Source organism: Bufo gargarizans, chromosome 6, assembly GCF_014858855.1.
Source record: "Bufo gargarizans isolate SCDJY-AF-19 chromosome 6, ASM1485885v1, whole genome shotgun sequence".
NCBI lineage: Eukaryota > Metazoa > Chordata > Amphibia > Anura > Bufonidae > Bufo > Bufo gargarizans.
This window is the reverse complement of record NC_058085.1, coordinates 255774331-255787223: the sequence shown is the minus strand read 5'-3', so window position 1 is coordinate 255787223 and position 12893 is coordinate 255774331. Positions and strand designations below refer to the sequence as shown.

Here is a 12893-nt window from a genome sequence, read left to right as displayed (position 1 = left end):
TTTCCCTTTCTCAAATGTCTTCTTTCTACCAGTCAGAATAATTGTTAAATAAAAATTCCACAGAAAAAACGAAGATAAAAACATCCTGCACGATATAATATACAAATGTGCGGACTTCCCTGGCCATATTATTGAAGAATAATAATTGTTGTTCCAGGTGGTGCCTCGTGGCATTCAAGGCTGGATTGGACCAGCCATTGGTGATGGATACTGTTCAAAGGACAAGAAGCCCATCTTCAGGGCGATGATCCACTCCAGCATTTGGCGCATCGTAGGCAATTCAACACCTGTTTGTGCTATGCAGGTGTGTGCAGGCATCCTTTGATGCCTCAGTTGGTCACAGGCTCTTGGAGGAGGACTTACACCGACTGCAGTCACTCTTTGTGTTTCCCACCCGCTAGGGACTGCTTTTGAAGGTTCCAAGGTCACTGTGTTTCCCAGTGATGCTGACAAGAAATTACATTTTGTTTCTTGCCATAAAACCCTTTTGTCATATTCATTGAGAACACAGCATCCACCCAATGCTGTTTTTTCCTGGGTTGAGTCAGTTTTCTCAGAAGGAATTTTATTTTATTTTTTGCTTTTTTATTACTAGTTTTAACCATTTACTTCCTGTTTCCTCTGCTTTTTTTACTACTTATGTACAAAACTAGTTTGGCGCAGTTTCCACAGGTGGGGGACTTGCTTAAATTCTGCCACCTAATAGCTGAAGCTATACCCAAGGTCATCATATGTGTCTCCCATTGAAAGTAATCAGAGGAGGCTTTTACAGTAGCAAAAATCCAATTAATTGTTAAACCGGTTTCTCTGCTGCAGAAGGTGATGGCATTATACTAGGATGTCTGATTCCTTATAATGAAGGGGCTGCAGTGCTAGTTAAGCACTGCTGGTCTGTAATAATGTTTCCCTGCACAGCGATGTCTTGGTTACATGTGCAGGAGAAATGCCAAAACTTATTTTCGGAGGGCAGGTCATGATACAGCTGTTTTCTCTTTGGTGTTCTTTAAATCCATGTGTCATGTTCTGCTCCCTCAGACCCTTCACAGAGGTCTGAAACTTATTCTGTAGCCACTGGCTGCACCATCGTCTGACTTATTCACTCCAGAGATCCTTATAGTATAGTCTCCTATTTTGCAGAGATTCATATTCGCAGGCAGCACTCCCAGACAGAGAAGGCGCTGAAGTGTCGTTTCTGCCCAGCCACGTTTCACGAACGCTTTGTCCTCCGTCAGCACCAAAAAGTCCATCAGAAAGAGAAGACCGTGAAATCTAATTTGCCCAGGGTCAAGAGGAAAGTGGTAATGAGAAATGTAAGTATGTGCTTGTGACCCTGTGAAAAAAACTGAACCAACCCTTAAATACGGCACAAGTGGGTCAAATGGCATCTAGTAAGGGACACCACAAGGGCAAAGATAAGTACTAGATGCAAATGAGGTGCTCCACCAGTCAGTGACTGCTTATGGGCAGTCAAAAGGGGCACACACACGTACTACACTGCATTTAGGGATCAGGCAAAAATTCAGTTCACCTAATCCCCCTTTACACCCATCATCTTATGAGTTGTCAGAAAAGAAACTCATCAAAGCTTTCACTAGGAGAAGATCCACCTAGAACAGGAGATCATCTGGCAAAAAACACAACTGAACTCAAGATATGACGTCTGCTTCTTTATTTTGATCTTCAAGACAACTTGAAGATCGAAATAAAGAATCTGATCGAGTCCGGTCGTGTTTTCTGACAGATGATGTCCTGTTCTAGGTGGACCCTCCTAGTGAATGCTTCTATCAGTGTCTTCACTGATCTCTTCTCCCGATGGCCGGCCGGATTGTAGAGGGCGCCCGCAGCACCAACCAGTGACTTTCACCATACATGCATTTCACTACTGGTGTGCCTATAAATTGCTCAACATTAGAAGGTGAACATTTTTTACTTTACTCGTGGAAATATTTATATATACACTACTCTAAAAAAAAGTTGGGGATATTTGGCTTGTGGGTGACGTTTCAGGATGATGCACTCTAATCTTTACAGGTGAACTTAATGTGACCCTCTCTAAACTTTTGAATGCACAACTTGCTGTTCTAACAAGGAGCATAAAAGTCAAAATTCACAACAGGTGTTTGATCCATGAATCAAAATAAATGAAATTACTTGGAAGGGTTGTTTTGATACCAAAATTTTGATTCGGTTTCGATACCATAAAAAAGTATTGCAATACTCGATACCATGCAAAAAAAATAAAACGCCAAATAAAGCTGCGTGCATTCCGCATTTTATGGAACGTCCGGCCCATAATTGAACAGTCCGATCCTATTTTTGGGGGGACAAGGTGACTAAAAAATGGCGAATCGCACAGTTTTTATTTCATTTTTTTTCTTTTACGCCGTTCACCACATAGGAGATTGTTTTTTTAAGATTTTTATAGTTTGGACTTTTCGGAGGTGGCGATATGTAATATTTTATTTATTGTTTATATATTTTATATGTAAAATTGGGAAAGGGGGTGATTTTTTAACTATTTCCATCCTTAGGGGCTTGAACCTGGGATCTTTTAATCCCTTGTCTATTCACCCTAATAGAGCTCTATTGGGGTGAATAGGACTTCACACTCTCCCTGCTGTCCTGTCCATAGTACACACGGCAGCAGGGAGATTACCATGGCAGGCAGGGCTTTAGTAGCGTCCTGGCTGCCATGGTAAGCGATCGGAGCCCCAGAATTAGACGGCTGCCACTGCCCACCAATGAGGGGAGGTGAGGGGCTGTGGCCACTGCAACCAATGATTCTAACGCTGGGGAGGGGGGGGGGGGGGAGCGCACTACGCCACAAATGATAACTAACGTGTAATACATTATAAGTGCAGGTGGCGGCAGAATCACATAGCCGGCACCCGACCTCTGACAGGGCAGCAGTTAACCCCTCAGGTACAGCATCTTTCTGCCACTGCCTGCATTTGTAATGTAATAAATGTTATCATTGGTGGCGCAGTGGCCACAGCCCCTCCGCCCCTCTACGCTCTAATTGGAGGCAGCGGCGGCACGGGGGGAGGGGGGGGGGGGGGAAAGAGAGGGAGAGAGAGACTGCTTCCATCTTCCCTGTGCTGCTGAGAGCAACACGATCCATATTCTCTGATACTAGCCTAGTATCAATAAAAGACAAATCCCAGTATATTATCGATATCGGGCTAAAAGTATCAATTGGGTATCGAAAGTTCAATACATGAAACAACCCTATTACTTGGTTCAATCAGAATTGGTATTTAAACAGTCCTCCTCATCATGCTGTTCACATTTTTACATCATGAGACCAAGACGACACCAAACAATTGATCAACAGTACCTCGCCATTGTGAAGCTTCAAGCAGGATGTTCTGAGACTGATGCCGTCACTGAGCTTAGAGTGTCAACAGCAGGTTGCAACAGAGATACAGCGAGACTGGAAGATTCACAGGAAGTGGACATTCTTTGGCCATCTCCCACACTGATGGCCGCTTTATTGTGAATAATACCCAGAAGAACTGGTTGACGAATGCCACACAACGCCATGCACGTTTTAAGGGAGGTGAGAGAATATCCAAGTGTCACGTCAGACCATTCGAAACCGTCCACATCAGCGTGGTCCGTGTGCTAGAAAACCTGCAAGGGTACCTGACTACACCACCAAGCACAGGCATCATCCACTGGGTCAGGGAGCATCCACACAGGACGTCATGTGCCTCTGTATGAACAACACTGGCCCAATTTAATCTTCATGAACAACAATGCACCAGCTCTTCGAGGTCACATCATTAGGGAACGGCTGCTGGAGACTGGGGTACCTCAAATGGCGTGACCTGCACTTGTAGAGTCAAGTGACCTGAGGGCTGCCCTTCAAGAAGAACGGGATGCCATGCCTCAGCAGACAATAAGTCGACTTGTGAACAGCATGAGACGTTGTTGTCAAGCTGTAATTGATGCTCAAGGCCACATGACAAGTTATTGAGACATTTTAAATTTTTTGTGGGATGGGGTGTGGAATCGCCATTGCATGCTTCTACTTAAATGCCCTACTTTCATGATATAATTTCACACAAATGCCAAATATCCCAAACTTTTTGTGAGTAGTGTATACCTGTAAATATATATATATATACACACACATTAAAGGGAATCTGTCACCTAGTTTGACCATATTAAGCTCTCACCATTGCCATGTTTAATAAAATACCTTATTTCCTGCAGTGGTCTTCCTTCTTCTCTTCATGGTTTCATTTTGTTAAAGCTATTTTTGTATTATGCAAATGAACCTCAAAGGTGCCCAGAGGGGCGTTATTCTTTACCCTCTGAGCCCAGTAACGACCTGCCTTAATTAAGAGCCCAAGCACGCCTCCTCGTTATCAACTATAGTCCCACAGTCTAGTTTAACGGCGCCGCCCCTTCCGCTACGTCAACTAATTCATTCAAACTACGCACCTGGAATCTTCATTTCGTCCGCTGGAAATCTCACGCAGGCGCAGTACCGCCTGCTCCTGAGGGCAACAGCCTCAAAAGTATCACCTGGCATGCGCCGAGCCCAGTGATGTCGTCTTATCGCTGTTGCCCTCAGGAGCTTTTGGATCGCGCAGGCAGTAGGCGGTACTGCGCCTGAGCGAGATTTCCAGCGGACGAAATGAAGATTCCAGGTGCGTAGTTTGAATGAATTAGTTGGCGTAGCGGAGGGGGCGGTGCCATTAAACTAGGCTGTGGGACAATAGTTGATAACGAGTAGGCGTGCTTGGGCTCTAAATTAAGGTGGTCTAGGCACTGCAGGGGGCGTTACTTGGATCAGAGGGTGATGAATAACACCCCTCTGGGCACCTTCGAGGTTCATTTGCATAATACAAAAATTGCTTTTTAAACAAAATGAAACCATGAAGAGAAGAAAGGAAATAAGGTAGTTTATTGTACATTCCAATGGTGACACCCGAATATGCTCAAACCAGGTGACAGATTCCCTTTTAAGGGACAGAAAAACGCCTATGCTAAGAAAAAAAACACTTAAAATGAGTCAAAGTACATGAGTAAAGGCAGTATATCATTATCATATGTAAGGATGCAGACAAGCTGCTACCAATAAGTTACTACTACGGTATATACGAGACAAAATCTAAGTAAAATTTCCACACGGAAAAAAGTGTGGTATAGCGACATAGTGATGGCATTAAGTAACGTAACATACATTTCGCCTTTGCTTCCCTGGGGGTTGTCATTACAAAATGAAGAGCATTCTAGTCGTCTTTGAGCATTTCAGGAGATAACAGCAGTATGAGGGCCCCCAACTGACTCTTTATTATGGAGAAAGGGGGGTCCTATTCAGCACTTGTGAAAAAGGATTGTAAAAAATAAAAAAAAATGTGATTATTACTATATGAATGCTGATTGCTCTTTCATTTACTCTCAGAACAATAAACAGATTCTTCTGGAAAGCGAGAGGAGCTTGGGGCCACAGGAAGAGACATTTGCCTGGCAGGTTGTCCCTACAGAGCATGAGACTGAAATCCACTTTCTGATCAGCGGTTCAGAAGAGATTGATGCACTGTCCGAGTATCATGTCCTCCCGGTGCAGACGGAGGCTGGCAGTTTCATCGGTATACAAGTGGCAGGGCTGCAGGAGGTCGAACAAGTGGGTGCGGGCACTATCCACACACAGTTGCTTTTAGGGAAGGACGTCTTAGAAGCGTGAAAACTACAAAAGTCTAAGGGTGCCCAGCGCCCTGGAGACCATGCAGGGGCAGCAGGCCTGGCACCTGTCCAGCACAGAGCTGGTGAATGTAGCTATAATAAGAGGCCTCCAGGTATCTTGGCTATGCACGTGTTTCACCTCCTGAGGAGGTTGGGGGCTCCAGAGAAGGGAAAATGTTGTTCTTGTTTCTTCTTTGAAAGAATAAAGTAATGCGTTTACAAACCTGAGTGGCCGGACCTGACTGGAAAGAAGCCATCGGTCTGGGGGGACCTAAGTGTTAATGGGTCCCACATTCAGAGATATGAAGAAGTCACTAATCATAGTGATTGTTCATGTGAGGCCTGGACTGAACTGAGGAGCAGGAATTGGTCTGTAGGGAGCCCTGCATGTAGCAGTTGTGTACCACAAGGCCAACCATTGCATAGAAAAAATGTAGTGTTGGCCATGCAGTGTGACACTGCTCCATGTGCTTTCTCCCTCAAGTAGCAAAGCATGATGGTTATATTGGGCTTACAGGGCAGGTCCAATCTCATGTAAATTACTTTTCATTCTTATGTAACTTAATAATAGACTTCAACCCACTGTTTCCAGAATGTCTGCTTGCTGAGTGAATAGGAACATTCTTGTTTACAGCCAGAGGCTAAATACCAGTCCTGACTCTTCACACAGCCAAGGGTTTGTTCCCTTTTTATCCATTCAGGGCAATCTCCTGTCCTTGGGGATTCTGTCAGCAGGAATATGCATCTAGACCTAATTACATTTTATTGGAAGTCTCCTATAGCATGTCAGAAATATTCCAGTATGTAGCTCACGAGTGCTGTAGTTATGCTGAAAAAACGATTATTTATTTAATGCACTTATATAGCGCTACTATTTTCCACAGCGCTTTTTAGACATTTGCATCACACTTTCTCCACTGGGGCTCGCAATCTTAAGGTCCCTGTTGGTATGTCTTTTTGGCGTGTGGGAGGAAACCCACGCAAACATGGGGAGAACATACAAACCACAAGCAGATGTTGTCCTTGTTCGGATTCAAACCTAGGACCGCAGCGCTGCGAAGTAACAGTGCTGACCACTGAGCCACCGTGCTGCCCTTAGTCATTACATATATGCATCTGAGCGGCTGCGCGGTCTCCCATTGCTGTGCTGTCATCAACCTCATGGAAAGAACTGCGCATGCGCCAGCATTATTTATTTTAAGCTAGCGCATGCGCAGTTCTTTCCATGAGGCTGATGCCAGCACAGCAATGGGAGACCGCGCAGCCGCTTAGGTGACGAGTAAAAGTGCTTGTGCGACAGTCCAGTGCGGCCTTAACAGTGTCTAAAATAAAACAAGAAAGCCCAGCTTCCTATAAAAGCGTAGTTAACCTTTATTCTTCAAAGAGATAAAATCCAAAAGTGACACAATGCAAAAAAGATTGCGCTGAAGTCTACACGTTACGGATATCAAACAAATTTGTATTCCTTACTCCTAATCCTTGTCATGAGTAAGGACTACACGTGTTTGATATCCGTAATGCGTAGATTTCATCACAATAATTTTTTATGTTTTTGAGACCTGCGGCATACGGATCCGTACTGTGCAGAAGCAGAACACAGCCACTGAAGCAGAAGATGCAGAGCACTCTGAGAAACGCTGCTGCAGGGTACATGCTCGTCCTGCTGCTTCATCAGGACAGAGGGACTGGGACATCGCTCCTGAGGATAGGGGTTCACATTAAAACTCAGCCAAGGCCATTTAATTAGCCACTTCTTCCCGTTTATAGACCTGTAGCTGCACTGGAATGAATCTGATCCCTACAGACCTTCAGATGACTGCTGAGTGAACAGCTGTAAGGCTAAAATGCACTTATATCTGATATCATAAACGTACATGCTTAAGTTGGCAAAGGATGGGTCATCAGTATAAAAAAGTCGGAAAGCCCCTTTAATTTTACAATTAAGCTGTAATATGATGAGCAGCAAACCTTACATTGCTGTGTGAAGTATTTCTGGCCATTTTTTATTTTTTATAAAGTGATCTGTAAGAGCGTACCCAGTGTACTTCCGATGTATTCTCCTCCTCCATCTGTAAGTGTACGCTGGTACTGAAAAACATCACATCTGATAGGCCACTTTTGTGGCCGAAAAAAGTGGCAAGAGATGCCCACATGTGACACTTGGTGCTTATTTTTACGACATTTGGTGAACCTTGCCACTTTTAGAAGTGGAGTGATAAGTAGGTCAGAATTTCAGATTAGAACACCGTTTAAAGGAAATGTGTCACCAAAAATGTTACCTGTCAACTGAAACCAGATAGTAGCACAACTCTTTTTTTTTTATAATCTGTTTTTATTTTCTGATTGTATGATTGTCGATTTTTTTTTTAAATTCTATTTCCTGAACATGATTATGAAGTCGCCATCTTGCCTGAGCTGTTCTTAACAGTATTTAGAAAGCATTAAAAAAAAAATTGCTTTACCATGGGCCATAGACACAATGGTCTGGAACCTCATTGACTTCTATGGGAGAGGTTTCTAGACCTGCTCTGTGCCCTGTGCAGAGGTCATTGTACAAGGAAGGAATAGATCAGCTCTGACAATCGCCTAATGTGAATAGTGGATCCTGTCTTATCTATACACAGAAGGGATATCATTACAAGCAGGATTACAATGAGTTAACTGCAGTAAAGTAATCTGTATAAACCAAGAAGTGGCGCCAATTATTAGCCATAATGGCCAGTGCGAAAACTGCAGGATTTTTGGTTTTAGTTCAAATATAAAATGTGACATGGAAAATTAAACATAACATCACAACATCAATAACTTCAAAATATGTTAAATATAAAAAAGTGATTTAAACAGCAGGCCATTTTCTGATGACACATTCCCTTTAAGTCCTGTTTATGATGTGCGACTTTTTAAAAAGTAGCATTTCCATGCCAGGCAACCCCCTGGTGTTTTTTTTTTTTTTTTTACAGACATAGACACTACGTTGCACTTGTGCCAAATATAATATTACTGTGTCCTGTTTCACAAAAACTGCCACCAAGACCACCGCAAATGATAAACTCCCCCCTATACGTTATACTTCAGCTCATCTTTGTTACAATGTATCCAGTGTAGAAACCTTTTGGGATTTATGTACACAAATCTCTCGCCTGTCCTGAGATGTATGAGTCTAGGGGTCAGGCTGTTTAGGTTATGGAGGATTGTCTAGACCAGGCATCCTCAAACTGCGGCCGTCCAGCCTACAGGTATCAGCCTACAGCAGGGCATTGTGGGAGTTGTAGTTTTACAACAACTGGAGGGCCGTAGTTTGAGGATGCCTGGTCTAGACTGACCCATTGTATTAAACCCTCAACCATTTGAACAGAACTAAGTCAGAGAGGTTTTCAGCTTGAATATGTAAGGGTACTTTCACACTAGATTTTCTTTTTTCCGGTATTCGATCCGTCATAGGGTCTCGATACTGAAAAAAAACGCTTCCATTTTGTCCTCATTGTCAATGGGGACAAAACGTAACTGAACGGGAATGCTCCAAAATGCATTCCGTTCCGTTTGATAGCGTTCCCATACCGGAAAGCAAGCTGCAGTTTTTTTTCTGTCATGGGATGCGGAACAAAACGGATCAGTCATGGCAATGGTAAAAAATAATACAAACTGATCCGTTCATAATGGATGCAGACGGTTGTATTATCAGTAACGGAAGCGTTTTTGTTGAGCCCTGCCAGATACAGCAAAAACGCTAGTGTGAAAGTAGCCTAAACAGGAATGTTCCATTCACTGGAAGCAAGTAGAGAAAATATTAAGGAATTTTATAAAAGAATCCTGCAGAACTTGAGTTTAACTCTTTTGTCAAGTAAACGTTTTACCTAGTCAGTTTATAGATACACCGATGAGCAAAAGGGTAACAATGTTTAGAACTTTTGACTTTCAGGCTCCATATCTCACCGTCCACTACAACTTCGAGAGACTACAATCATTTTATAGACAATCATCTTGGCCATCTCATACATAAATTGTTACTCATTATTACTATGCCATCAGCAACACTGAGCAGAGGAGGCAGGCCACCAATAGACTGTAACATTAATATTAAAAGGTTAAAAGAGCAGCACCTCCAAACAGTACAAAATAAATGTACAGGTGCACGCTACCATGGCTGATAGCCAAACAGACACTGCTTTATGTGCAGATTTTGAAATCTGCAGAATGTCAATTATTTGTGCGATTCGATTCTGCATCTTCTGTAGAGAGGTTTTCTCCATAGAATTCAACGGGGTTGTTAACATAATAACCCTAAGGCCCAGTGGCAGAACTAGAAATGTCTGGGCCCCACCCAGCAACTTCATTGCACCCCCATTCCTGTGACTAGTCAAGATCGCTATCTCAGAACAGGCCCTACAGGCATAGATGTCATGTCATACTCTAAACTGTCACTGTATATAATGTCATTGTATAACACTGTTGAGGAGGCTCTGAAAATAAAATCTTTTAGCCCTTCTCCTGAGGTTGGGCCCCAAAGCAGCCCCTTCCATCTATAGCTACCCCCATGCCAAGGCCTCTTTCACATCTGCGTTAGAGCTTCTCTGGTCTAAAATAACGGATGTCAACTGTGCATAAAATGAGCATAACTGATGCTTAAAATACAGGATCAGTTTGTTTTTTTTTTCTTTCTTTTTTTTGTTCTGAGGGATCAGAAGAACAGAAAAATAAATGGTGATTTGAGCCTGGCCTAACCTGTATTTCATTCATTTAATTCCTGCTCATTCTGAGCTCTGAATTCAAGGAGACCTAGCATTGACTAACAGCTCTCTCTGTATACACTGTCATAGAGGGAGCTGTCAATCACTGATGGGACCGCCTCCTTGACGTCAAAGCCCAGAATGAGCAGGAATTTAAATGAATGAGATACAAGTTTTACTGAATCTTTTCCAATAAAAGTTCTATAACATGCCGCCTTCAGCTCAGATACCATGTTCAACACGACAGGTTCCCTTCAAAAGGACTGGAGCGCATTTTGGCAGTATATTTTTCTGTTGCTGGTTCTGTGGAACCGTACTGTCACGAGGGTGTCACGACCTATCGCTGACCCTGTTGTGCCTGGGGTTCAGAAGGTCGCAGCAGGTGGCTACTCGCTCGGTTTCAAGAGATCGCTCCATGACCTAATGGTGGGAATGGATTTCGGTCCAGGTTTTCCTGCTTAGGTTTGCAATCCTTTTTGTCCCATTTACGAATCTGTACCTTTTCCTTTAAGCTGTTCTCTGTCAGCCACTCCCAGCTACTATATAGTCTTTCTGCTTCCCTTGTTGCCAGATATATACCTTCTTTCCAGATCTTTTATTCTTGCCTCTGGTGGAGTTGGAGTTGCTGTGGAGGTGTTGGAACTGGAGCTGTTGGGTCTCCTGTTGTCTCTCTATGGGAATTGTTTGGTGTTGTTTGTCCTTTCCCTGTTGTTACCCTAGGTGTCAGTGGTGAGGACTATGCTCCCACCTCCCTACTCACTACCTAGGGCTTATTTCAGGGTAAGCCAGGGACAAGGCACGTGATTGGCGTATGGTTTAGCAGCCCGTCTAGGGACGTCAGGGCAGCCAGGTGCTAGGTGAGTTAGGGGTCACCACTACTCCCTCTCCCTAGTGAAAGTGTACTCCTTCCCTCCCCTCTGCGCCGCACATCTGTTACCTGCCATATCGGACATGATACATACTGCCAGAACAGATGTTGTAGATTAAAAACTCCTTCAAAGTGACTTTTCTTCATGTTGACCCTCTAAGATTTTCATCTTGGGGAAATTTGTGTGCATTCTATACCTCATTTCTGGTGTAGTCTGTACCCCTGGTTTTGGTTTACAATCACTGATGGAAATCACTGGCCAAACAGTGTGTGAAAGTAGCCTTAGGCTACTAAAACATGATCCTGCATGCACAACTTTTATGCCGGAAAGAGGCTGGATCACATTGTAGTCAATGGGGATCCCTCTGTGCGTGGCCCTATCTGGGGCTATCCCGGATACAGTGAACTCCGGCAGTCGGTTCCTCTGCTGGAGTTCACATCACCTATGTCAATGTAACTTTAGGCCTCTTGCACATGACCATGTCTGTTATGCAAAACACGGATACCGGCTGTGTGCATTCTGCAGGATTAGAAAAACATGGATGCCTTCTTCCAGAAACGGCACCACATTCGTCCATAGGTTGTGTCATGTATTTCTGCTCAGCTCCATTGACGTGAATGAGGCTGAGCTGCAATTCTACATTTTTGCAAGAAAATAGCCATGTTTTTCTGATCCTGGACAAGATCTCCTGTCACTGGAGATAAGGGGCCTAGGCCAACCCCATTATCCTTCCACCACCAAACCTTACAGTTGGCACAATGCAGTCAGGCAGGTAATGTTCTCCTTGCATTCGCCAAACCCAGACTCGGCTATCAAACTGCCAGATACAGAAGCGTGATTCATAACTCCAGAGAACATTTTTCCACTGCTCCAGAGTCCAGTGGCTTCTTGCTTTACACCACTCCATCAGATGCTTGGCATTGTGCTTGATGAAAGGCGTGCATGCAGCTGATCGGCCATGGAAATCCATGCTATAAAGCTGCCGGTGAACAGTTTTGTGCTGATGGTAATTCCAGAGGAACTTGACAGTAATTGGGGGTCATTGGCCTTTTACGCTGGTCTTTTACTCCCATTTTGTGCTTGCTTTGTTGGTGGCTGAAAATGCGCCTAATTTATGACGAGGAATGGGAAGGCGGGGGTTAAAAATGTCATAAATAACCCCCACTGAGTCAACAGAGCACTGGTAACTTTACATGGTCTCCACTGGGATGCTGTGGTTCCTAAATGCTTCAATTTTACAACAATACCCCTCACGGCTGATAGTGGAATATCTAGGAGGAAAGAAATTTCAGAAACTGACTTGCTGGAATGGCAGACAACATGGCTAGGGGCTGGATTTCATACACCCATGGCAATAAGACCGAATGAAAACCCTGATTTCAAAGATTAACAGGTGCTTCTCTATACTTTTGTCTATAGGGTAGGGCCACATGGTCAGGTTTCCTGATGCAGTTTTGGAAGCCAAAATCAGGAGTGGATTGTAATAATTGTTTTTTTTTTGTGTGTATTGTGTGCTTATCAAAGGGTAATCAGAGCAGCTCTCACCTGTCTGGAAACTTCGTGTAGGCACGGACCGCTTTCTCACCCAGATTGGGAGCAA

The 12893-nt window shown here is 43.7% G+C and overlaps 1 protein-coding gene across 1 annotated transcript in view; it reads left to right on the top strand.

The window, feature by feature from the left end:
- LOC122941081 (oocyte zinc finger protein XlCOF28-like) overlaps positions 1-6285 on the top strand; it is a 45035-nt gene extending 38750 nt beyond the window's left edge. Inside the window, exons 14-15 of the mRNA XM_044298073.1 lie at positions 1138-1310; positions 5417-6285. Coding sequence (XP_044154008.1) covers positions 1138-1310; positions 5417-5698 — 455 coding nt within the window. The 3' untranslated portion in view covers positions 5699-6285. The remainder of the gene's footprint in view (positions 1-1137; positions 1311-5416) is intronic.
- The last annotated feature ends 6608 nt before the right edge of the window (positions 6286-12893 follow it).